General features: G+C 49.6%; 1 protein-coding gene across 4 annotated transcripts in view; it reads right to left on the reverse strand.

Moving 5' to 3' along the window:
* Positions 1-340: 340 nt before the first annotated feature.
* CPEB1 (cytoplasmic polyadenylation element binding protein 1) overlaps positions 341-25,120 on the reverse strand; it is a 78,976-nt gene continuing 54,196 nt past the window's right edge. For 3 of the 4 annotated variants that reach the window (XM_054042384.1, XM_054042386.1, XM_054042387.1), the window contains exons 4-12: positions 23,630-23,856; positions 18,935-19,184; positions 18,391-18,504; positions 17,601-17,705; positions 16,554-16,690; positions 14,396-14,594; positions 6,625-6,719; positions 4,112-4,192; positions 341-1,740 (exon numbers count right to left, since the gene is read on the reverse strand). In XM_054042384.1, coding sequence (XP_053898359.1) covers positions 1,630-1,740; positions 4,112-4,192; positions 6,625-6,719; positions 14,396-14,594; positions 16,554-16,690; positions 17,601-17,705; positions 18,391-18,504; positions 18,935-19,184; positions 23,630-23,856 — 1,319 coding nt within the window. In that variant the 3' untranslated portion in view covers positions 341-1,629. The remainder of the gene's footprint in view (positions 1,741-4,111; positions 4,193-6,624; positions 6,720-14,395; positions 14,595-16,553; positions 16,691-17,600; positions 17,706-18,390; positions 18,505-18,934; positions 19,185-23,629; positions 23,857-25,120) is intronic. The other variant, XM_054042385.1, reaches the window with a different exon arrangement.

Below are 25,120 nucleotides of genomic sequence, written 5' to 3' on the forward strand. Positions count from 1 at the left end.
CTCAACTACTTCTCTCAGTATGTAGAATTCTCACACCATGGGAGACAGCACTAGGTCGACAAGCCCTAGGTGTAGGCTAGACTATTATGCTGTTGTACTAGTATAAGGCACCGTATAGCAGTGTAGCTTAGTTAGCTTTGCTGAACCAGAATAAGCTATTCTGGTAGAAGCACCTAAACCAGTAACAGACTAGTGTTTTTTTCCTACTACTTTAGTGCAGACAAGGCCTTAGTTCCTGTGCACACAACTGCTGTTCAATAGGGAAGTGGTTTCCCCAGTGCTCTCCCATGCAGCTCCTTCCACCTCCCTGCACATCCCCATTAAAGAGAGACAGACTAAGAACTGCTGCAACGTGTTTATTATGTGCCAAAAACTACACCACAGCTTACTCCACGCATCTGTAGGAGAGTGCAGTCTTGCCTGCATATACTACAATGAGGTAGAGACTTCACACACAGCTTCACAAAAACCCCACAAAGAGCAGCTGGGATATGCAACATCAGCTCAGCAGGAAAAAGGGAAAAAATATGACACTGGTTCTTTGGCACACAGCTTCCAATAGAGGGGAAAGTAAAAAATAAATTATAAAGTTCTCAAATCCCAGCAGCATTTCAGTTGACTGCACTGTTGCTTTTTACATTTCTTAAACAAAGGGAAAGGTACTTGTCCCCTCTAAGAGAAAGGGCTCCTATGAACCTTTGTCTGCCCACCAAGACGCAGCCCTTTTAGCTCAGTTACAAAAGAAAATTAAGTCCTGTGACTTTGTGATTAAAAACCTCTATCAACCCCCCTTAAGTGCAACTTAAAAAAGTGCAACAAACTATTTAAAACTATATACAGCAGCTCAGAGATCGTTTATCCGGTCCAGTTTCAAATCCAAAAATCCTGTCCTTTTCTTGTTGCAAACCCCTTGATTCACAACGGTGAAACTTGTCTAACCAGCAGCCCCAGACACAAATTGCAATAATGTTAAAAGCTGCCAGGAAAGAAAAATTCTTGTTTCAAACGACTTAAAAACCGTTTTAAGAGTGTAAAAAGGAACTGGTAAAAACCCTCGAGCGTAAAATATGAAATATGATTTGGTTTAAATGAAGAGCAAAGTCTCCTTTGTTGTTACAGTAAAAAACGCCAGCTGAACATTCAGTTTATGCCGTTCAGATGGGGGTTAAATGAATGGAAAGGCACTGTATGGCAACTGCAAAAAAATGGAGCCAATGAGACCTGCATTATTACCATCAGTATTGCAAGGAATGTAAAAAAGCGCCTTTAATAAATAAAAAACCTAGGTGAAGGCATCTGCATAGACACCTTCTCAAAACATGGCCCTTTTTGCTTCTTGTCAGCAAACGAGGAACCAAAGTCTGGGAACTGCAGAATCGTTTGAGGGGCCCTCCCCCCTCAAAAAAACCCCAAACAAAACCCGACAAAATTCACTGTGCATTAGTGCAGAAACAAATAAAGACCAGCAAGTGCAAACGTGAATGTAAGATTTCCCCATTAGTCCTCAGGAAGCGCGTTCCCAGTCTGGGTCTGGCACTGGCAGGCACGCTCGTGCTCTCTCCACTTGGCAGGTTAACAAAAGAACTTTCTCCTGTAACTGCAGCAGCTCCTGGTGCATCTGCTGCCTCTCTAGCTGGAGTCTCTGTTCTTCTGGTTGCGCATCAGCGGGCGGTGGTGACGCAGGACCTCCATGGAATGTTGCCAGTGCCAGCAGGAGCGACAGAAGTACTTGAAGCAGACCTACAGGGAGAAATAGGCAGGGATTACTGAAGGGGTTGACAGCAGAGCTGGGGGGTGGGGAGAAGACTGCTGCAAGCAGCTGAGTCTCTCTTGAAAGGAGAGAGACTGGTTTATGGGATAAGCCATCTTGCCTCTAGAGACCAGTTAATTGGAGCATGCCAGGAGTGATACAGCATCCGCACTCATCTCTTTGGTGAGAATAGATGAGACCTTTGCTCCTGAAGGAATTCAGTCTCTGCTCAATCCATGCTCTGAGTTTCAGAGGGGTCACAACGAGAGGGAACATTGTGATGCTGCCTCAGTAGGTGTGTAGTGAGGGGACATCAGTCTCCAGGGTCATTACGCTGGCCCCTTACATTGGAAGTATTTAAATGGAGGGTTTAAAAGCAGGGGTCTCAAACTCAGTTTACCTTTGGGCCAGTACCAATCCTCAAATCCTCCCAGTGGGCCAATAATGTCACTCATGCTGCCCAGAACCCACCCCCCCAAAACTCCACCCCCCACCTGCCTCTGGGAGGGAGTTTAGATGGGGAGGGGGTCTGGGGTGCAGGCTCTGGGCTGGGGGCAGGGGGTGTGGGTGCAGGCTCTGGGAGGGAGTTGGGGGGTGCAGCACTTACCTGGGGCTCCAAGGTAGGGTGGGCAGGGGGGCCTGTGGGCATAGCTGCCCCCAGCACTGCCTCTGCAGCTTCCCATTGGCTGCAGAGGCAAAACCCCGCCCTGGGCCACAGAGAGGGGCCAGCAGATACATGGAGCAAACAGGCAGACACTGCTCAGCTCTGCTGTGCTGCTGGGCCCCCAGGCCATTTTAAATTGCCTGGGGAGTGCCTGGGGGTGGCAGGTGGGGCCAAGAGAGACCCGGTCCCAAAACTGCTGGAACCCTGCAGGCCACGAGTTTGAGACCTCTGGTTTAAAGTGAAGACTTGTTTTTTTTTTTTAAAAAAACAAAAACAAGCCAGAGTCTTCCCCCTGGTCAGAAAACCTTTATATCCCAGAGTTGTATTACTTTGAGAGGGGGCTACAGTTAAAGTAACTGCTGAACTCAGCTTTCCTGAGTAGTTTTATTCCCTAATGAAATCTGTCCTTTCAATAAAAAGAGATAAAGAGTTTGGAATAGAGAAGCTCATCTGAATGCACTCCTTAATTCTGGGGCGTAAAGCACCTCCAAGTGCCCAGGTGCCTACATCCATGGACTGCAGCTTGCAGCACAGGCCATGCCTATTTCATAGTGGTACAGTAGGTGTTAGTGACCACATGTTCGCATTCACAGCCAGGTGTTGCGCAAGGCTTGTAGATCAGTGTTTCTAGACTCTGGTTCCCTAGAAAGCTCAAGGCAGCTTGATCCCTGTTCTACCACACGCGAGTTGTTCCTTTCAGGAGAGTACTAGCATCCCAGGCAAACAGTGGAGGTAACCATGTTTTTGCATCAACCTTACAAATTTGTCACCACTCAGTTTAGGTTAGCAGTGGCACCTGGATCCCCAGCAGATGAAGGGTCCAGAAGCCCTTCCCTGGCTGAGCTTGTTTCAATCTGGAAACATTTCAGTCTGTGCAAGTATGTAAGGGTCTTGAGACACCGAACACAGTGAACCCTGCATTAAGGCTCCTCTCTGTTCTCACCTTGCTTCTTGCCTCCAGACCCCACTTCAATACAGATACGGTTTTAGCCCTCACATGCAGGTAGCTTACATCTGTTTCTAGCCCTGGTGGCTTCCATATCAGACCTCAAATATGCCACTGACTTAGCTCAGCAGGCCATTGCTGCATCTGGCTCTGAGCCAGATGCAGCAGACTGTAGGGCTCCAGTCTGCAGTCCCTAGTTACCTGCAGACCAGACACTCCCAGGACTTAGTGTTAAGTGGGCATGATCATACTGTGCAATCATCCTAGTTATTGCCTCCACCCAAGGCTTGCTCTTCTGAAGCAACACTGGCCCTGCCACAGCCAGTAAATTCATTCCTCATTCTGCATGAAAAAAAAAAATCACAAGAGATGGCACCTTGCCTGCCCCAATGTGCTGTACCAAGGGGCTGTCCTGCCCCTAAGCGCACATTCATCCCCATCCCTGAGCCCTGGCTAGTGTCCTTATAGCTATGCAGGCTGGGAAGGCATCTGATTCCCCAGGGGGGTTATCTGAGGCACCTGACCAGGAGTGAGAGATAACAAGCATCCCCAGTGCCAATGCACATTCTGTGGCAGACCTCTAAACACCAAGTATGGTAGCACCCTCTGTGCACCCCTTTGTCACTGTATTGCCCAGGAGCTGTGGGGGCAGACCCCGGTCTACTCATGGACATGCTGCATATGAAGTTCCTGCTCCTGGATTGAGCACAGCTAGCTGGTAAGGTATGATCCCCAATGAAGGTAGAGTTACCTGGTCTCTGCAGAAGAAGGGACCTGGCTGGGCACTGCACACTTGACACATGGAATCTTCTAGATATGGGTCAATCTGAACCTGCACAAGAGCAAGGAGAGTCAATCAGGCTGAAGTCAAGACACTGGTCAGGTCAGGTCAGGTCAGGAGCAGCACTGCTCTGGCTGTAGCTCACAGATGGCTGGACCTGTGGTGGTGCAACAGTAGCTCTGCAGTGAGGGTGACTGTTAAGGTAATGCTGTGCTTGGGGGAGGTTATGTGCACTGTGGGACAGTGATTGACAGGGCTCCAGTTCTCAGCGCTATTTCCAGACAGGCTCAGACCAGGGGTGGTGAGAGCCACCTAAATTCAGCTCCGGGGACCCCAGGATGATCAAAGAAATAACGGTCACTTGCCCAGAAGCCCATCCAGGCTGGACTGGGGGAGCGGTTCCCTGTTGGACTGACTGGGGCAGACAATCCAGGAGCAGCAGCTCCCCTACAGAGAGTACATAACCAGCTGCAACAGGGGGCTGGAGTCGCTCTTCCCTGGGCAGAGTTAAAGGGCCCAAACCACCCTGCACTGATGGCCCCAGGGACAAACTGAAGAAGTCTCAAGCACATCTCAGCACCTGGCAAGGTCTTGACCTTCAGAGAGGCCAGTAACAATCAGGCTCAGGCGACACAGCCAAGACCCATCCTGTAACAAGTTGGGGGTGGGATTCCCAGACTGCTGTGTGGAGAGTCCAGAAACCCCATTTACAGAGGGCGAAGCCTTCATCTTCCTCTGTAACCCCTGCCCAAGTCAGTGGGCCTATCCCAAGAGGTCAAGGAAGATCTGGCTAGTGCCCACTGCACTCAGTGCCCATGTACCAGGCCGCCCCTGAGAGCGGATACGTCCTACTCCAATGCTTTCAAACCACATCAGCTTCGCTGTTGCTGCCCAATGGTCTCTGGAGATGTTCACTCCCCAGGCCATGGGCAGTGGCTGCTCTAGTGCAGGGTGCATGGACATGATGGATACTAGGTGCCTGCAGAGGAGGAATCTGCCTGTTCACCCAGCTCTCAGATTCACTACTCACCCCAGGGATGAGGGGGAGTGGCCAGATGCAGCATGGCATGTACCCTCAAGGCTCAGCAGTGTGGATGGCACTGGAGGATAGGCTGTGCTCCCCTCCCAACACAGCTGCCATTTAAGAGAGGGCAGAAGGCCCCAAGCAGGTGCCCTGGGCACACCATCAGAGGCACCTCTGGAGGCAGGGCAGACTGCAGCTGTTTGAGTGGGAAACCTCTTGGGCCACCACTGGCCCATCTGCCCCAGTGAGGCCTGGAGCCGCTGCCCATCAGTCCCAGCTGCAGGGTCCCCTCCCCACACCAGGCAGCTTTTGCTTGTCCCTGGACCAGAGCTCTTGGCACAGGAATGGGCTGAGCAGCACTACTGCTTAACAGGAGCAGGGTGACAGCCTGAGGGAGTGGGGAAAGACTGTCTAGTAACCCACCTGCCAAACTCACCCAGCTCCTTGAGACAGTTACCAGCACCCACCCACCCACAGCAGGACAGCTGGCACAGTCTTGCTTCCCCCACGCTGGTTGAGTGAGCAACCTGGGTTCCTGTAGTTAGAGCCAGCCCCACAGTAGTTTTTCCCACTTGAGAGGGACTCCCAGGGATGGATACAGGTACAGCATTTCTGGTGTTTGCTCTCTGGCCTCATGGTTATTTGCTCTCTTGCTAGCACTCCTGAAGGGGCTTCTCTGAAGCAGCACTGACTGGGCATTTCCAGGAGCATGGCCTCTCAAACATCTCCCTGCAGCATTCCTGGCACTGGCAGACGTACTAGTCTCACCCGCCTCCAACTGGAACTCTCAGGGCTGGTCATTAGGCAGGGTAACCCTGACCTAACCTCAGCCACTTAGTGAAGACAGCCCAGGGCTTGTACTGGAGCTGGACTACTGACCAACACCTCCAGAGTTGTGCTGGAGCGCAGACACTGCCAGCCACAAGGAGCTCTTCAGGAGCTAAGCCTGACAGCAGAAGGCCTAGTGTCAGTGTTCCCAGCATGCTTAGGGTGTGGACTGACCCCTTGATGATGGTTCAGTCACAGCTACATCCCGTAGCCTAAAAGCAACTCAGTCTCAGGACCCCAAGGCCCAGCTTGACTGCTAGGTGAGCAAGCTGCCACGTGAGACAGGAACAGAGATCCGGAGGCAGGCCTGAGCGCTGCTTGTCCTTTCCACCCCCATCACCTGCTTGTGACAGGCAACAGCAACCCCTGGGAGGATCCCAGCCAGGCCTCTGGACAGATGACTGTTATAGGGGATGAGTCCAAGGAACAGACTGGACTGACTACAGCATGGAGCTGGCAGTGTCCCGGTTTGGTTTCCTCTGCAAACAGAGGGCCTGAGGCTGGGCCATAGGAAGCGAGCCGACTAATTGTATTCAGACAGAGCACCCAGAGGTAGAGCCTGGTGCCATTTGCCACACCAGGTCAGGTGCCAAGCAGCCCTAGCAGAGCCTCTCCTACTGACCTCACTTACCTTTTTAGTGAACTTGGTGGTTTTGATCTCCACGAATGCAGCGCTGACTGCCTTCAGGTAACTGCGCTGGTTGTTAAAGGTAACACGGCCAGATCCTGAAATGAGCCAGACCATTAGTGCAACACCAAGAGGAAACAATGCAGAGGCTGGGAGAGAACCTGCAGGGTGAGCTGCCACCAAGCCAACTCCAGAACCACCCCAAGAACTGAACTGCAGCATCTCCAGGCTTGCTCTTTCAGGCCCAAGGAAAAGCCACTATGGCAGCAGGCCTAATTCTCCTAGTATGAGGCAATCAGCGCATGTTCCCATCAGAAGAATATCAAGGCTTTGTGGCTATGCCTCCCCCTTTCCCAAACTCGTGGGAAACACGGAAGTACAGCATAGGCGTTCAATGTGGTTTATGGTAAAGTCCGTTCCAGTGTTGGTTCTGCAGGGATGATACACTGGGTAAACTGCCTGCTTGGGGGCAGAAGTAGACCAGTCACTGGCCATCAGGAGACCCTGCCTCCTGGAGTTCCTTCCAGTTGAGACAGCTTCTGCAGCCACAATCATTCGTGTCTATTTTCCTAAACTAGGTGTGTTATCAAACCCTTCCAAGCCCATGCATGGTTATCAGTAAACGTCAGTCAACGATTTCACTGTACGCACAAACTGAGGAAATAATGTTTCCAATGATAACTATGATTTACAGACAGGCACAACAAGGAACAGTTTGAGAAGGAGTTTGATTTAAGAGTATTTACATTGTATGTTTTGACAAGTGATGTTGACAATTCTAAAGATTGAACTTTTTGAATCTCAGCATCTGTTATTAATTGTTTGACCCCTCCATATCCCACAATTGTGATAATTTAAAATTGGTAAATGCCCATCACTATTCTATCAATTAGGGAAAAAATAAAAAAGTCCTGCCAAGCCTAACTGTACTCCAAGAAAGAATTTCTACTGCAAAGCAAGGCAAGTTCTACCTAGTGACAAACCTAAATACTTGGATGTCAAGTTTCCATCTATGCTGGATGATTCATTTGTCTCCAGAGTGGGTCAGATCCATGAAGAAAGTTCAGACATACATGGATATATTTCCCCAGTCTGATCTCAGGTCCATGGATCCATTACAATGGGATTTTCATAGTGTGCCTCCAGGGTAGGAAGCAGGATGATCCAAAACAAGGGGTTTTTCCTATGCAAGTCTCCATGAATGCACTAAGGCAAGGAGCAGTGTTCTGCCAAAAGAAAGTACATGGTGTTGGTGAAAATTGGATGAGCAACAAGCAGAACTTGGTGAACTTATGTACTGATGGCTATGTGGCTGTTTAGCAGATCTCAATGCATGAGACTGCTATGGATACGAGTTGTCCAAGCAAAATGGTAAAGCCCTGTGGGCCATAGCCATACAAGATTAGCTCCAGAGAGAAGAATGTAATGGTCTCTCCACCAGGTAACACAGAGGAGACTCAAAAAACCCTTGGGCAGATGGACAATGAGACTGCTATCAATCAAACTGAATTACAGCTAAGTATTCAAGACCATGAAGAGGAAGAGGAGGATGAATCGGACTCCTGAAGGGGGGAAAAATGGGAGACAACTGGTGTTATTTATCCTAGACTCAGGAAATTTCCCTTTGTTCAAGCAAAACTTCCCATCAGATTCTACTTGGTGCTGTACACAGATATGAACTACATAAATGAATGACAATTACTTTTGGAGGGTTCCAGTGGGGTTAGACTGGTGGCACAGATGACACAAGCTTGTCAAAATCTTGTTTTGGATGTTAAAAGAATGAAAAGTTGTTGCACAAATATGTAGCATGATCCCTTTTACATTTAAAGCCTAAAATGTAGTTTACTACTTGTTTGTATATAGGTGGGAAAAGTTAATGTAGTTAACTAAACTAATTTAGTGCATTAAAAGCAATAACTATTCCAACTGTAATTCCACAAAAGTGGAGATTAGGAAATTGCAGTGATCTAGGTAACGAAAAATGATGGCCCGTCCAGAATTCATGTAATGTTATACTAATAAGTTAGTGTTGCACTTAGCAGCAGACAAAGCATTTCCTCTCCTGCTGACTTGCAGATACTAAATCGCTGCAACTGATTCTTGTATCATTCCTTAAATAGATATTAGAAGGCATAGAAAACCAAACTTGTGTTATGCTGCTAAAAATAAAAATGGGGGGAGGGATAGCTCAGTGGTTTGAGCATTGGCCTGCTAAACCCAGGGTTGTGAGTTCAATCCTTGAGGGGGCCACTTAGGGTTCTGGGGCAAAATCAGTATTTGGTCCTGCTAGTGAAGGCAGGGGGCTGGACTCGATGACCTTTCAAGGTCCCTTCCAGTTCTAGGAGATGGGATATCTCCATTAATTTTTAAAAGATCAGAATTCCCAGTAGGCGCACCACACAGACTGGCATCACAAACAAAAGGCCAACTTGTTTTTCATGGTGGGAATCGTCATCTTCCATTCATGTTCTTTGAGAGGAGCGCTTGTACTTGCAGGCCTGAAATGAGGATGAATCTTGTAATGGAATTCCCTTAGTACCATATGTTTGTCCTGAATCCAAGATACAGTGGGATGGTTCCTGGAGTGTTTGCTTCAGCTTTCCTCCATACAGAATCCTGATCAGAAACTCTGCTCATGACCAGTGAAGTGAATTTCCTTCTTCCCTAAAGCCAATGTTACTGCCTCTATGATGCTGGGGAGAGTCCCTGGGAGCACATGCACAATCAAATGTAAGCGATCAAAGTTAAGGAAAGGTGGCTTCCATTTGTTTGCAAAACAAGTTGTCAGATGATGGTAAAATGGGAATGCTGAAAACAAGCTTCCATTAGGAACTTAGATGTTTCAGATAGGGTCTTGTTCTACTTCTCTCTGATGTGCAGAGGCTTGGAAAAGCATTGGGAGTGGGTTGTAATGCTCTGATCTGAAGTCTACAATAGCTGATTTCAGTCATGTTGCAATGTTTCCATGGGTTGCTGAGACTGGGTCTGGGACAAAGCTGTCTTGGAAATTCTTGCCCAGTCTCAGTGAGTGCCTCCTCTGGACAGTGAGCGCAGACCTCATTTGATCAAAGCGATATGTAGGCTTTTTGCCATCGAAGAACCTGGCATCAGAAGGCAGCTACTGACCTGGCACTTGTTCTAGTTAACACTTGCAAATAGGTATTTTCTCCTGTTGTACTTCACAGATAGTTTCAGCTTGCCATGTGACCTGAATTCCTCTATGCATCTGGCAGGAGTCAGGATTGGAAATTGCCTTTTCTGATTACTCTGAATAGCCTCAGTTTTCTATAACACTTCCCATTGTATCACTAAGATATAGAGTTCCCAGCTGTCTGAGCCTCTGATCAAAGGACCAAAGCCTAATATACCAGCATGAAACAGATTTGAAACCCACTTTTGCCATAGACACCCCCTCGGGCCATGTGATTTATAGATTGCGAGGGGCCATACACCCATGGTAGCACTGCTTGTGAGAGCATGCAGGAGCCCAGAAGGGGGCAGATGACAGCTCACAGTTCTTTATTCTTGTTGGCCTGATGCTGCTTGACAACTCCCATGCTGGAAGGAGGGTGCTGAGATGAGTCCTGTCAGGACTTGGCTGCCTGTGAAGGGCCAGTAAAGCAAGGAGGCAACTTTCAGGTATGAGTCCATGAAAATAGGTACATGTCTCTGGTGGTGATCCCAGGACAAGCTGACTGGTGCATACTGAGAATCCTTCAGTCCCTACAGAAAGCAACCTGAGGGTGGAAGAAATGGTGGGCCTAGCAGCCCTTTACTGCCTGCTGGTTCCTCCACATCCAAGCTGCTACTCATCACCCGATTGCCATTTGCTGGGATAGGAGGTGGAGGCGGTGGTGAGGCATGGCAACTTGAAACGGAAGCTGGAGAAAGCCAGGACTCTAGGGCACTTTGCCCCACACTGGCAGCTGGGAATGGCAGGAAATCCCTGTCCCAATCCGGCAGTCTGGGAAGGTGTGTGAGGACTGAAAGCTCTCTCCTCCAGCGCAGCTGACAATACTCAGTACACTCTTGCTCAACAGTCAGTGCTATTTTATTACTTGATCCTCAAACTCTGGTTCAGGCTACTGGCCCTTCTCCCCATGGGAAGAATTCCCTGTGTCCCTGCACACCTAGCACAAGCAGCAGGTCCACACCAGGTCTTTTCTGCATCAATCTGCCCTGCTGCATTCTGTGAAGGTGGGAATCCAGCCCTGGTTTGATCACACATTTCCCCTTTGGGAGTTTGTCCCTATAATCCAGCTTCACAGGGGAACAAGACTGGGCTTGGTTTGCTCCAAAAACACTTCCCATAGCTAGTGATCTCAGAGGCTGGAGGCTTAGTCTCCCCTCCCCCACACAGGCCAGCCGTGGCATCAAGGAAAGGCTCCGCAGAAGCTCAACACCTCTATGCACAGGATCCACAGGGACAAGTAGGGCTGTTTCCCCATGGAGGTCTCAGTCAGATGCGAGCAAGGATCAAGGGGGGCTGTCCGAGGGGGAGGGAGCTGGGTGTGAAGGCCCCTTACTGCACTGGCAGCATCAGGTGCTCTCCAGCCATGATCTGCAGGGAAGAGGGAGTGGCTGAGCTCTGCAGTCAGAGGTGCAGATACTGGTGAGAGTGATAGGGATTCAGGTGCCCTCTTCCACTTGCCATGCTGCCCTTCTGGCATCACTCCCCTCCCAGAGGTGGAGCCACCTGCCCTGGAGTCAGTTCTATTCCAACCCTGCCTCCTTTCCTGCCCAGGGCAGGGGAGTGTACTGTGGCCTAGCCACAGACTCAGACTCATAGACTTTAAGGTCAGAAGGGACCATTATGATCATCTGGTCTGACCCCCTGCATGCTGCAGGCCATAAAACCGTCCCTACCCCTTCCCTGGACTCTGCTGTTGAAGTCCCCAATCCTGTTTTTAGTGACTTCAATCGGCAGAGACCCTCCTACTAGAGATCCCTGCCCCATGCTGCGGAGGAAGGCGAAAAACCTCCAGAGGCTCAGCCAATCTGCCCTGGAGGAAAATTCCTTCCCGACCCCAAATGTGGCAATCAGTAAGACCCCGAGCATATAGGCAAGAGTCTCCAGCCTGACCCCGTTAGCCATTATACTATTTACCCACCATTGCTTGGCTTTCCTAGACTACTATGTTTTACCATTAAACCATTCCCTCCATAAACTTATCTAACTTTATCTTAAAACCAGACAGGTCCGTCGCCCCCACCGTTTCCCTCGGTAGGCCGTTCCAATATTTCACCCCTCTGACGGTCAGAAACCTTCGTCTAATTTCAAGTCTGAACTTCCCCACGGCCAGTTTGTATCCATTCGTTCTGGTATCCACGTTAGTACTAAGCTGGAATAATTCTTCTCCCTCCCTTGTATTAATCCCTCTAATATATTTAAAGATAGCAATCATATCCCCTCTCAGCCTTCGCTTTGTCAGACTAAACAACCCAAGCTCCTCTAGTCTCCTTTCGTACAACAGCTTTTCCATTCCTCTGATCATCCTAGTGGCCCTTCTCTGCACCCGTTCCAGTTTGAGTTCATCTTTTTTAAACATGGGAGACCAGAACTGCACACAGTACTCCAAATGAGGTCTCACCAGCGCCTTGTACAACGGAAGCAGGACCTCCTTATCCCTACTAGATATACCTCGCCTAATGCATCCCAAGACAGCATTGGCTTTTTTCACCGCCACGTCACATTGTCGACTCAGTCATCCTGCGGTCTACAAGAACCCCTAGGTCCTTCTTCTCTTCCGTAACTTCTAACCAATGCGTCCCCATCTTGTAACTAAAATTGTTATTAGTCATCCCCAAATGCATCACCTTACACTTTTCACTATTAAATTTCATCTTATTTCTGATACTCCAATTCACAAGCTCATTCAAGTCTCCCTGCAGGATATCCCTGTCCTCCTCCGAATTTACAACGCCTCCCACCTTCGTATCATCCGCAAATTTTATCAGCCCACTCCTGCAATCGGTTCCGAGGTCAGTTATAAATAGATTAAATAAAATGGGTTCCAAAACCGAACCTTGAGGCACTCCACTAGTAACCTCCCTCCAACCTGACTGTTCACCCTTTAATACAACCCGCTGCATTCTCCCCAGTAACCAATTCCTTATCCACTTCTGGATTTTCATATCGATCCCCATGTTTTTCAGTTTAACCAATAATTCCTCATGGGGTACAGTATCAAACGCTTTACTGAAATCCAGGTATATTAGGTCCACCGCATTTCCCTTATCTAATAAATCCGTTACTTTCTCAAAGAAGGAGATCAGATTCGTTTGGCACGATCTGCCCTTCGTAAAACCATATTGTAATTTATCGCAATTGCCACTACCCTCCAGGTCCTCCACTAGTTTCTCTTTCAGAATTTTCTCTAACACCTTGCACACTACAGATGTTAGACTAACAGGCCTGTAGTTACCCGGATCACTTTTTTTCCCTTTCTTGAAAATAGGAACCACATTAGCTATTCTCCAGTCTAACGGGACCACCCCCGAGTTTACAGATTCATTAAATATTATCGCTAACGGGCCTGCTATTTCCCGCGCCAATTCCTTCAATATTCTCGGATGTAGATCGTCCGGTCCTCCCGACTTAGCCCCATTAAGGCGTTCAAGTTTTGTTTCTACCTCTGATACGGTAATCCCCCATCCCGAGTGCCCCTCTATAGTGGTGCTAGTATCCCTAATACCTTCATTGGCCTCATTAAACACCGATGCAAAATATTCATTAAGATATTGCGCCATGCCTAGATTGTCTTTAATCTCCTCTCCGGCAATAGACTTCAGCGGTCCCACTTCTTCTTTCTTTGCTTTCTTCCTATTTATGTGGCTGTAAAACCTCTTACTATTGCTTTTAATTCCCCTTGCTAGGTCCAACTCTACACGGCCTTTGGCCTTTCTCACTCTCTCTCTACATTCTCTGACTTCACTTAGGTACATTTCCTTACTGATCCCTCCCCTCTTCCACTCTTTAAACGCTTTCTGTTTTTTCCTAATCGCCCCTTTGAGTCGGTCGCTCATCCAGCTCGGTCTAAATCTCTTGCTTAGTAATCTTTTTCCCTTTTTTGGAATACAGGCCTCCGACAGCTCATGCATCTTTAACTTAAAGTAATCCCAGGCTTCTTCTGCTTTTAAATCCATTAATACGTTTGCCCAATCCACTTCCCTTACCAGTCCCCTTAGTTTGTTAAAATTGGCCTTTTTAAAATTATAAACCCTAGTCTTTGATTTAATTCTGTTACTCCTTCCATGTATTTTAAACCGCAATAGGGGGAGCAGAAGACAGACTTCCTTTGGCCTCAGGTTCTCAGCCAGCCTTGCTCCTTGAGTCTGACGTAGCACCAGCCACTACCAGCATCTTCGCAGCAAGAGCAGAGCTGAAGGGACCATCTCCCAAAGGGCAGACGTAGCCCCAGGACTCAGCTGGGAACAGGCAATGAAACCAGCTATGGGAATGTCGAACTGCAGCAGGGAGGACAGCAGGAGGCAGAAAGCCAGAGGGAATATCAGGAGATGCACCTGACTCTGGGAACTGAGCTGCACTCAGTCATTCATACACTGCCGGGACTCTGCCCTGGGAAGCCAGATAGCCTTTTTCACCTTCTTCCCTTCCCCTGCACACTCCAGCCATTGGGGAAAGGGGGCTCCTTGTTTGCAGAGTGGCTAGTCTACTCTCTGCCCCTCGGAGTGGACAAAGCCCTGCCAGAAGAAGTGTCAAGGGGATGTTTACATGCAGCCCTAGGAGACACAGGGCTCTGACACTTACCAATAGGATACTTGTGCTTGTCCGTGTCAATACCAGCATAGACCACCCCTCCGAACAGGTCATTCATGATTGCTGCTAGGGCCTCTGCGTTCAACATCCCATGCAGGGCCCCCACGAAGACAGTCTTACTGGGATCAAGCCGCTGAGATGGGCTTCGCACGAAGTTGCTGTCTGCCAGGACCCAGGGGATCACCTGCACCTGGAACCGCCCATGAGCAGGTAAGTCACCTGTGAGTTAGAGCCTGGCAAGCTAAAACCTGGGGCTGCCCAATACTAATCTCAATGGGTTACGGAGTCCATTGAAGACAGACTCTGGCCCCTCAGGAGCCTTATCACTTTGGCCTCATACCAGGGTCCTCCCCCACCCATTGCCTGCTGCCTTTGGAGTCCAGAGTTCTCTGCACTGTGTGGGTCTTGCCCATTATCACAAGCTATAGTGCAGAATGGGGTGAGCAGAGCACAGCACCATTCCGGGGGAGTGCTGAAAGACTGCCCCACCAAGAGGTAACAGACAGTATATCTCCACTGGGTTTTCCATTTCCCCCAGTGCTAGCTAACTGGGCTCCTCCACCTGTCCTGAGCCAGCACAGCTGCTGGCAGGCAAGAGGTACTATTCCAGTAGGAAATGTTTCTGCCCCTTGAGCAGCCAGTTCCATTAGTGCCTCGATCTCAATTGGCATGGCTGCAGCCACCACACGCCAGCACCACATGCCACAGGAGCAGTCCCATCAGTTGGAACGGTGCCCCATCACCAAACTGCAGTGCTAGGCTGGAATCAAAAGCACAAGTCCCTCGGGGCAGGCAGCCAGGGACCAGCCAGGCAAGATTGATTTTACCTACTGTCTACCTATATTCACTGCCCAGTCACATCGCCCTGCAGAGACCTATTGTTGGAACAGCTCAATGCAACATCCCACCTACTGTCAATTTCTACAGGAGCTTCCATCTGCAAGACAGCTGATAGAGGACTCAGAGATAAATCACAAGCCTGAAGGTGCTACCAGTGACCAGACAACAGAAGAGCTGTCTGGAGCACAGTGCTGTTGTTCCTGTCCAGATAAGAGTGGAATCTCAATTCTGTAACCATGCAAACTTGTACAGCTGCTGGCCAGACTGCACCTGCCCTGGGGTCAGAGGGGGCTTCTGTCTCAGGAATTCCAATCTGGCACCTTTCACCAGCCCCCAGATCGAGACAGGTAGTCTAGACTACATCTGAGACCAAGCACATCCACAGTTGTAATAGCAATATGTATTATGCATGAAGGCCATTCGTTCTGCAATCATCAAGCCTGCCTGCTGCAAGAGCCAGGGAGCCAAGCCCCTCTCCCCACAGAGCAGTGTAAAAATAACGCTGGCTCTCTGAGGTGGTAAGTGGTTCTCATTTTATACATGCTGAAACAGAAGATCAGCTGCTGGCATGGGGCCAGAGTCCATGGCAAATCCAGAATCAGAGTCCAAGAGGTCCCTGCTCAATCCACCAGCCCACAAGTGAGGGTTCCCAACCTCCATGAGTCACACGGGAGCAGAATATAGCAGGGAAATCCTAGGAGCTGCCAGCCTTTGGCTAAAGGCTAAGCAGCTCTGCTCTTCTGTGCTGCCACTTCTCACCTTTCCTCCCCATCCTCTCTGCCCACACTGCCTCTGCTGCAGGAAAGCACTGTGGAAAGGTAGCCAGGAGCCAGCTGCTTCCCTGACCTTTGCTGCTCCATGCTCAGCCAGCTCCATGTCTAAGCAGTGCTTCCCTGGAGCAGGATAGCTGCCCCACACCCCAGCGCCCCTCACAGACCTCACCCAGCTGCCCCACCCAGCCATGGCTTCTTGCTGTGGAGCATGAGGCTCATGGGACTGAGGGTGGGGGTTGAGTAGAGAGCATTTGAGGACCTTTTTTATAGGCCATGCTGCCGCTCTGTGTTAACATCCAGATTAGCAGGTGAGGGCAGGAGGCTGGCAGACTGCCCATCAGCCAATATTTTCTGCAGAGAGGCTGTTCTCCGAAGGCTTCCTCGCCAACGAGTTATGGATTGCAGCCTCCTAGCAGGGCAGTTCCGTGGACACTGCTGCACCATAAGCAGCCACCGACACTGGTTCTAGACACATCAAGCACAAGCTCAGCAATGTCTTGTTTTAGTTGACCTGGAGGGCTAGCAAGTCCACTGACCTCCTTACAGCGCATCCTGCGGCTGGACATCTTGAAGTAGTACTCGCTCAGGCCATCAGGGCTCAGTAGGTCTTGGGAGCAAGCCTGCAGCAGGGCCCGCACAGACTTCTCTGACTCAAACACCAAGTAGACGTACCCTGGGGGGGCGCAGTGGGAAGAGCACTGAATTAGAACAGCAGCACTTGCAAGAAGGGATCACCCCCATCCCAGCACAAGCCTTTTTAAATGCCCCCCAGCCACCCCATTTGAACTGCATCCACTTTAGTCTTCCTCTGCATGGAATGAGATCAAAGGAACAGCTAGCACTCAGCTCTGCGCTTCATCCTTCCACCTGTACCATCACTCTATATGTTCAATGGAATTAGTTTCAACACCTCCCTGTCAGCTAGGTAGTTGGGATTAGCACAGAATGATGGTATCAGTGTCACGAGTGATGGGTGTAACTATTCTGGCCAAAACATGCTCCCAACAGACCAGCATCCTTTGCTTCACTGCTATGATGCATCAATCCAGGGCTCTAAGTTCACTGAGGACAGCACAGAAGAGCCAGGTCATTGGGCACCTAACCAATCTGTTCATGATTAACAGTTACCCATTAGTCTGGTTAGTTTGACTCTGCTCTTGGGCAGACAGTCCAAGGGGACAGAATTCAGCTTGCTGTAGATTAATTGCAACATTGCTCATAACGAGTAGCCATGTACTGTATTTAACTGCCTGGTGTGTGCCAGTGTGGGATGCTTACACAGTACTGGTGACTGGCAATCCAGTCCCACGTCAGAGTTCTGCAGCACCAGCTTAGCTCTGGGCAGGAGTTCCCCCATGTGCTTTCCGGACACACTATATATGCATTGCCTTGCTCTGGACAGGTTAGCAGAAATTTAGTAAGAGAAAAGAAACTGTGCTACCCTTGTGCAGAACAGTGTGAGAGTGGAGTGTTTACCCTACAGTGCTCTGTCCCATCTAGTCACCAGCATGCAGCCGTGCGATCCCAGCATCAGTGCTGTAACATAGCATGGGAAAAAAGTAGGCCTACCATGTCTCTATTACCTTTAGGCATATTACCTTTGGGAGGGCAGCGAGGGTGTTTGCCATCCTTACCAGGCCACTCCACACTCAGCGAGCCAAACACACGGAAGGTGTTGATCAGTCCAGCTGCACAAAGAAAGTTTCATTCAGAGGCAGCAGGAGAGCCCATCCTGGAGGTGCAAGGACTGTGATCCCTGGAGCCATCCCTTCCCCAGGGGCGAATGCCTGTGTGCATGACTAACCCTCCTCTAAGAGGAGAGACTGAATGGAGCTGTGCTATGGCCAAGGCAGCAGAGTTTGGTGCTCAACCAGGGCCCCCAACAAGCACTATGTTTTTAGGCAGAGAGCAGTGACTTCAGTGAGTCACATGCTCAGAGTTAAGTGTTTGAGTACTGTGCTGAGAGGGAACATTGGGTTAACCCCCAGCTGCTCGATGTCTTTAGAGCTCTTTGCTGGACATTTTTCTGGGGACATGGGGGGGGGGGAGAATAGTGAGCTTTTAAGACCCTCCCCACACCAGCCCTGGCAGTTTTGGGGGAAGGTATTTCACAGACTCCTTTGGAGACATCCAGTTGTTGCCAGCTGCCAAGTTGGGTACAGAAAGCCCTTGGTATTTAGCCTAGCCCTGTCGGGTTAAACACCCTGGGTGCATAGAGCCTACCTGTCCTAGCGTGGAGCGAGCTGGCAGCTGTGGGAAAGGGGTGTAGAGAAGCTTTTCTCAGTATCGAGGCCCTTCCCGACACTTTAGTGACAGCTTCAGGGCTTGCTCTTTTAGAGGTCTGCAGCCCGAGGAATGCAGGAGGCCACTTACCTTCCGTGATATCCCATGGAACACCTCCCAGAAAGACTTTGCAGGAATAGACTGGGTTCTTGTAGTTTCGGGGAGGGAGCTGCCCGCTCCAGGTGCAGGTTGCCTCGTTCACAGCTTAAAACAGATGTAAAAGTAGCTTTATAGGACTGTTTGGAGCCATTTCAAGCTATGAATAACTTTCTCCCTAGCTCCCTGGTCTCAGAAGGCTGCCACACTCAAACAAGGATACAGCTTCTAGTCAAGAGTAGGCACCCTTGTCCATTCAAGGCTACTTTCCTGCCAGCCTACCAGACCCAGAACTGCTAAGAACAGTATTCTCACATCCCAGCACCATTCGCTGCATTGAGGACAGTCTCCTCCTCCCCCCAAAAGCGAGGGTCAGCAATCAGGTGACTATGGAGCACACTGCCAACTTGGACTAAGGTCCTTGGGGCCAGGATCATCTTCCAGCTGTCTGTACAGCTCCTAGCACAGTGGGGCTGTGGTCTGAGACTGGGCCCATAGTAATGTAAAATAAGCAACGAGACCCCAAGCCCTGACTTACCTGCTGCTTGCCTATGAAGCCTGGCCTCTCTTTCAATGCTGAAAGGGTCCTCTGGTGAGTCCAGCAGGTCCCAGGAAGGCCACACAGATGCCCCAGGCCACCTTTTAGATGCACTGGCTGGGGAGGAAGTTACTGCAGCCAATGCAGCTTGATCTTGATCCAGTCGTGACCCCACACCCATCTTTAAGGGGTCCCTTGACACACCGCTGAGGGGCAGGAAAGGCAGAGGTGGGGAAATCCGAAGGCTTGACTGCAAGAAACAAAGTGCTCTGTAATTCCCAGTCCAAAGGGATGCCCATGACAGCCTGAACTGCTACAGGGCAGCCAGCAGCCCTCCTACTTGACTAGAGGAGCAGGTGTTCCTGCCCAATTATGCAAGCCAGAAGGTAGGGTCCTTATGGATTTATGTCGATTGAAAAGTAATCGCATGGTTAAGTCACTAGTCTGGGATGCACCCCGTTTAATCTGGGGCTGTGTTCCATCTGCAGGAGGCAGATTCCTCCTCCTGCCTTAGGGCTGTCTTGTCATTGATATTGAGTCAGGGACCTGTGTGCACAGCACATTGCATGCTGGAGCCTGGCCTCCATGTGCTACCACAATGCCACACAGAAAGTGGGCAGGCACTCAAGGCTGCGATGTTTGGATAGCTGAGTCTTACAGCTGCTGACAGCAGTGGAGGGGAGAACAGCTAGCATGCAAATCTGTGCCCTGCCTGCCATGTGGCAAAGCTACTTGAAGGTGGCCAGCATGTTTGGTCCATAAATCTGCAGTTCACCATCAAGTAGGAAATCTGTTAAGTCATGATTCCACTGGGGTGGGAGAGAGACCTGGTGTAGCATTAACACTCTGGCTGCTGTGTGGCCATCTCAACAGGCACATCTGCACTAAGAATGCAGACACTGGAAACGCTGCCCACTGAGGGGGATGAGGAATTCCCTCCCAATACCCACATGGGGCAAGCCCCTGGCTGCCCTAGTACTAGTCTGTCAGGCACAGGGCAGGTTCCTACACAGCATCTACCACTGATCAGTGCAAGGTGGTCACTGACACTTAAGCTGGCTGCAGAAGGACAAGTATTTGGTCCACAGGGAGCCAAATGATGGCCAGACTGGCAGAGTGCAATCCAGAGTCCTACTGACATTAGACTGCCTTTCAGTACTCTTCAGTTGGGCAAGCTATGTCAGTGCCTCTTCAGCTGGGCAAGCATGGGTTCCAGACACCACTCCTCCACAGCAGGGTACTGTGTGAGGCAGGTGACCGGCCTGCAGCTAGCACCTGGTGTGCGAGATTCCAGAGGTGTTGCTCTGATCCACCCCCTTCCTTCCCAAGTACCTAGAGTTCTATGGAAGAAGGTCCCAGAGAAGTCCATTTCAGACTCCAATGCTGAGGGGAAGCTGTATTTTGATCTAGGAGATAGAGCTCTAACATACCAGCTAGAGTAGAACGCTTTCAGGCAAAGCATGCTGGGCATGGGGATCATCAGTACATTCAGGCTAGAAGTAATGCTCTGGATGCTGCATGTCTTGCCCATAAGGAGTCAAAGTTCACTCCAAATGGAAGAGGGTTGAACACTGAAACGCTCTCCTCTCAGATTAATTCCCTACTGGTCCCAGGCAAGGTTGCGCTATAGCAACCAGGCCAGGTCACTTGTAGAGATCTACGTCAGTATTTACGGCCTAAGGGACCAGCAGATCTTCTAGTCTGATCTGTGTCTCACAGGCTATCGATGCCACCTAGCACCTGTATACTGAATCCAGCGAGAAGTTGGTCTAATAGAAGATTACATCTCCCACCTTGTCTCTAAAATTAGCAAGTAGTATTACAGCTCATGGGAGGTTGGACTATGATGTGCCAAAGGCAGAGAATAGGAGGGACAGAGGTGCACCAGTGCCCCTGCAATGGCAGGGAAATGATTAAGTGAGAGATACCCAGATCATCCTGGCAAGTGAACCCCAACCACACACTGCAGGGGAAGGTGAAAACCTCCCTGAGATCACTGCCATCCTGACCTGGTGGAAATGCCTTTCCCACCCCTCATGGTCATCAGTTAGCCCCTGAGCATGTGAGTAAAGCATTCCAAGGATTAAAGGCCATCTGAACAGACTATCTGGAGTCCAGGGAGAGCCTAACCTTCTGAAGTACCTACTGTTGCTGGATTTTGCACCATTTCCCTTTGTGGCTCAGGGGAGAAAAGTCTTGGGCAGGTACATAGTATCTTGCAGGTCTCCTTTGGGTTTGGCTACAGGGATGCTCTGAACACCCAGTCTGAAAAACCCAAAGCAGCTTAGGCTAAACAGAGGCTGCAAGGAAGTGCTGCTCACAGGGATCTCCAGCGACACCTCAGAAGAGGACAGGAAACTCGTATGACATACTATTCAGGCTAGCGGAGCAGTAGACTGCTTGCGGCAGAAAAAGTGGGTATGTGGAGAAGAGGTCTGAAAAGTGAGGTGAGCGAGAACTGCAAGTTGCAAACCAGAGCAGAGGCATTGCATGGTGTGACAGGCTTGGAGGAATTTATATACCAAACCCAAAGTTAATGAGTCTCAAAAGAGCTGCTCAGAATCATCTAAGTGATTCTCCCAGGACAAATGGGTTTAGTATCTAAGACTAGAATTTGAAGACATCTAGCCATCCCTGGTCTGCTAATCTAGAATCCAAAGCACACAGCTGTAAACCAAGTGCATTAGGAGAACACTGTATAGCTGGCTGCATGTTGTGGATAGTAAGTATGTGGGCCCTGATCACCAGATGAGGAAGCAGTTAGCTTTGAGCAACATGCTCAAAACATACAATTAGGAGGTCCATAGAACTGATGTTTTTGCCAATCGCTTCCTTCTGCAGTTTTAGTGTCACAGTTCTGCGAGATTGTCACCAAGAGAGCAGGTGGCATGAAGATCAACATTTGGTTGTGGCATCTGAGTGCCCAGCATGGGGTGGGGGAAGAGAGAGAGAGAGAGAGAGAGACTTTCCCACAAATCCTGTTAACACACTAGGAAAGGCCTTCCATTTTAAGCCCTGCAAGTCAGGTGTATGAGTGTGATAAAAGGATAAGCAGAGACTTGTAATGTGAAAGCTACCCTTACAGAACATGAGAAGCAAGACTGTTTCCTTTACATTCCACAGTGACAACTAGATTGAGCCCTCTGGAGTAGGGCCAGAGCCTTGTCTACACCAGCCTTTTTTGGAAAGAATCTCCCCTGGTTGCCAGCACCAATTAATCGGTGGTGGCAGTGGCAGTCCGACTGCACAAAAGTGAGAAATGTCTGAAGGTGGCTAGTTTAAGTTACTTGATAACTACAAACCAGACTAATTTTGTTGTCCCTTCTGAAAATTAAAAAGGTCTTTCCCAAGTTACTAGCGCTCCACATTAGTGAAAGTTAAAGACTCAATTTTGCTTTTTGCATTTCCCTCAGCTTGGTGAGGCTATCAGTTTTAACTTTCAGTGCTGCAGTGTTTGAGTTGCAAATCCTTCCAAGACTGCTACAAAAAGCTAGACAGCCAGCCATGCCACAGGCAATAACCTATATCCTAAAATACTTTTACTGCTCTAACATAGTCAAATACTTATTTCCCCTTCCTTTAAGGAGTTAATAATTCTGGGGGCAGGGGCAATTTGTTTGGAAAGCACATGGCAAGTACTATCAAAAGAAATCAACTGCAGTTAAATTTTAGAAACCCGTTTCCTCTCTGAACTGGTGAAAAACGTGGGGAAGTGTTATCAGCCTTCAGTTTTAAAGCCTTGTTTAATGCAGTTTAAGATTTGGGCCAGTGTCCTTTAAATCTGACAACTTTGAGAACACTTCTGAAGGGTATTTGTAACAGGCACAACACTAAGTGACAGGTAAGAGACATACCTGACTACTCTCTATTTGCTTTCAACAATTTATGGCATCCTCCCACCCCCATGTTAATTCACTGCCCCCTCCTCCTTTAGGCCATTCACTCTAGCTCAGGGCTTCTAACAAAAATTACTTCACAATCCCAGGATGGGGGCCAAAGCTGAAGCTCAAGAGGCTTCTGCCCCAGGCAGTGGGCCTGCAACCTGAGTCCGGACACCCACAGCTGAAGCCCTCGGGCTTTGACTTCCGCCCTGTCTAGTGGGGCTTGGGCTTCAGCCCTGGGCCCTAGCAAGTCTAAGCCAGCCCTGGTGACCCCATTCAAAGGGGGTCCCGACCCACAGTTTGAGAACTGCTACTCTAGCTGTTTGAGCCTTACCAAAGAAGCTTCTTTAAACATGAGAAATGACTGAAGTCACCTCAATTAGCATGGGATTGTAGGGCAAGTGTTTGTCCTGGAACTTTTATAGAGTGACTGAATTTGAAGTCTAAGTACTCTGATGAGTAATGCCATAAAAAAAGATCTCAGTAGTAAATTACCCCTTTAGTGTCCATTGTTTAAGGAAAAATTGGCACAATGGTCTGCTCCCCTCACCCTGGGAGGGTGGTGCTGGGTAAGCCAGTCTATCTTCCAAATCCTGGCTGACGGCAGATCCAGAAGGGAAGCAACTCCCTTAGTTTCAGGCTAGGAGCTATTGAGAGAATAATGGAGCAATGAATTCCTTTTTACGGTCTCAGGATAGAGTCATGGTGTTCTGCAGCACAATGCTGTTCACCAAAGGTGCCAGGAGTTGAGTGTTTGACCTAAGAGGGGCAATGCAAAGATTTGTGAGGTTAGGAAAAACAAGAACCATCTTACGATTAAGTCTGAGAGATGATCAGATCCAGAGCTGAATCCACTGGTATCGGAGTCTGAAGGGCTGCTGGAGCGGGAATCCAGGAGAGCGCGACTGTCCAGGCGGGAGCTCCTCAGAGTCTGTGTGGGAAACTTCTCTCCCAAGTCCGAGCCAATTGGGTCCAGAGGCAGGAAGCCCAGAGGGGGCTTTCCCAAAACGTTCCCCAGAGGGCTACTGAGCATGCTGAGAACTAGAACAGAGAAAATCCCCTCATTAGCATATTGGGCCCATTTCCCCACCCGCACTCCCGAAAGGCTCTGTATCAGGCAGCATCGAGGAGGCTTGGTCTGACAGGGAGGTTTGTTGGACAGAAGGTAGACACGTGCTTTCTCCAATCTCCTTTGGCCAGGCTGTGTCTGGAAGCTAGTGGGCTCCTGAAAAAACTGCTGGACCACTCTGAAACACAGATGCAACAGCATCATGGTTAATGTGCAGAGTCAGCAATGCCAGCCTGGGTGGTCAGATGGATGTTTAACACTATCTGCCTCATTAGCTGCCGTCCCAGCCGAGGGAGAGCAGAGAAATTGAGAGCCAAGGCCCCATTAGCACTGGTTGCAAAAGCAGAGTTCTGCTCCCAGTTTGGCTCATCTGGTCTCAGACATGTTGCACAAGTGCATGCTGGCAAAGTCTGGGCAGCTATTCCTTAGTGTCTCAGCAAGGAGTCAAGTGCTTGTAAGGCACACACACCACCCTAATGCCATGTGGGGCAATGCATTATGGGACACCCTACTGCAGAGCTAGAAGGAACAAGGACTGGTTACAACAGATATATAGGAGTGGCCATGAACACTGAAAGTAGTACCCTGAGCTGGTTAGAGCTAGACATGTATATGTAGCTGCCATGATACCAACACTACCAGAGCGTGCTGATAAACACGTCAACAGGCCTGTGCCCAGAAGCCAGCCCATAGACTCAAGTGCACATCTTCTGATGTTGTCAGGGAATCGCCCATCGCCTTTGTTTCCATCTCTGGAGACGAAAGACACTCCTGACATCACTCCTTCCACAGCAGCATGTGGGCTGCAAAGTATTCCCTCCCAGTGCCATTTCAGACTGCACCGCTGCAATTCAATGCCAAGCCTTACCAGAGCATCTCCTGTCAGCAGCCTGCTGAAACTGCTGTCAGCACCTGGTCCAGAACTCCACATGGGTTTAAGCCTTGGACACGTACCCCTCCCCCCCCGAACAGAGGGGACTTCCCTCACGCAAGCACGTGATCAAACGCTGACAGTTACCACCCAGGCCAGGCTCTGCAGGGCCCTGACTGGTGCAGGGGGACAGTTTTGCAGAAGGCTCAACTGACTTAGAAGAGCATTTATAGCTAGTCTAAAGTCTGCTGTGGCTTCAAAGCCAATGCCTAGTTAGCCTGAGGAGGAGCTGGTTTTCAGAAAGGAAGCCTTCATGAGAGCTCAACATTGGTCAAGTGGCCATCGCCCCACCCCTTCCTTACGCC

This window comes from Malaclemys terrapin, chromosome 10 (genome assembly GCF_027887155.1).
Source record: "Malaclemys terrapin pileata isolate rMalTer1 chromosome 10, rMalTer1.hap1, whole genome shotgun sequence".
Taxonomy (NCBI): Eukaryota; Metazoa; Chordata; order Testudines; family Emydidae; genus Malaclemys; species Malaclemys terrapin.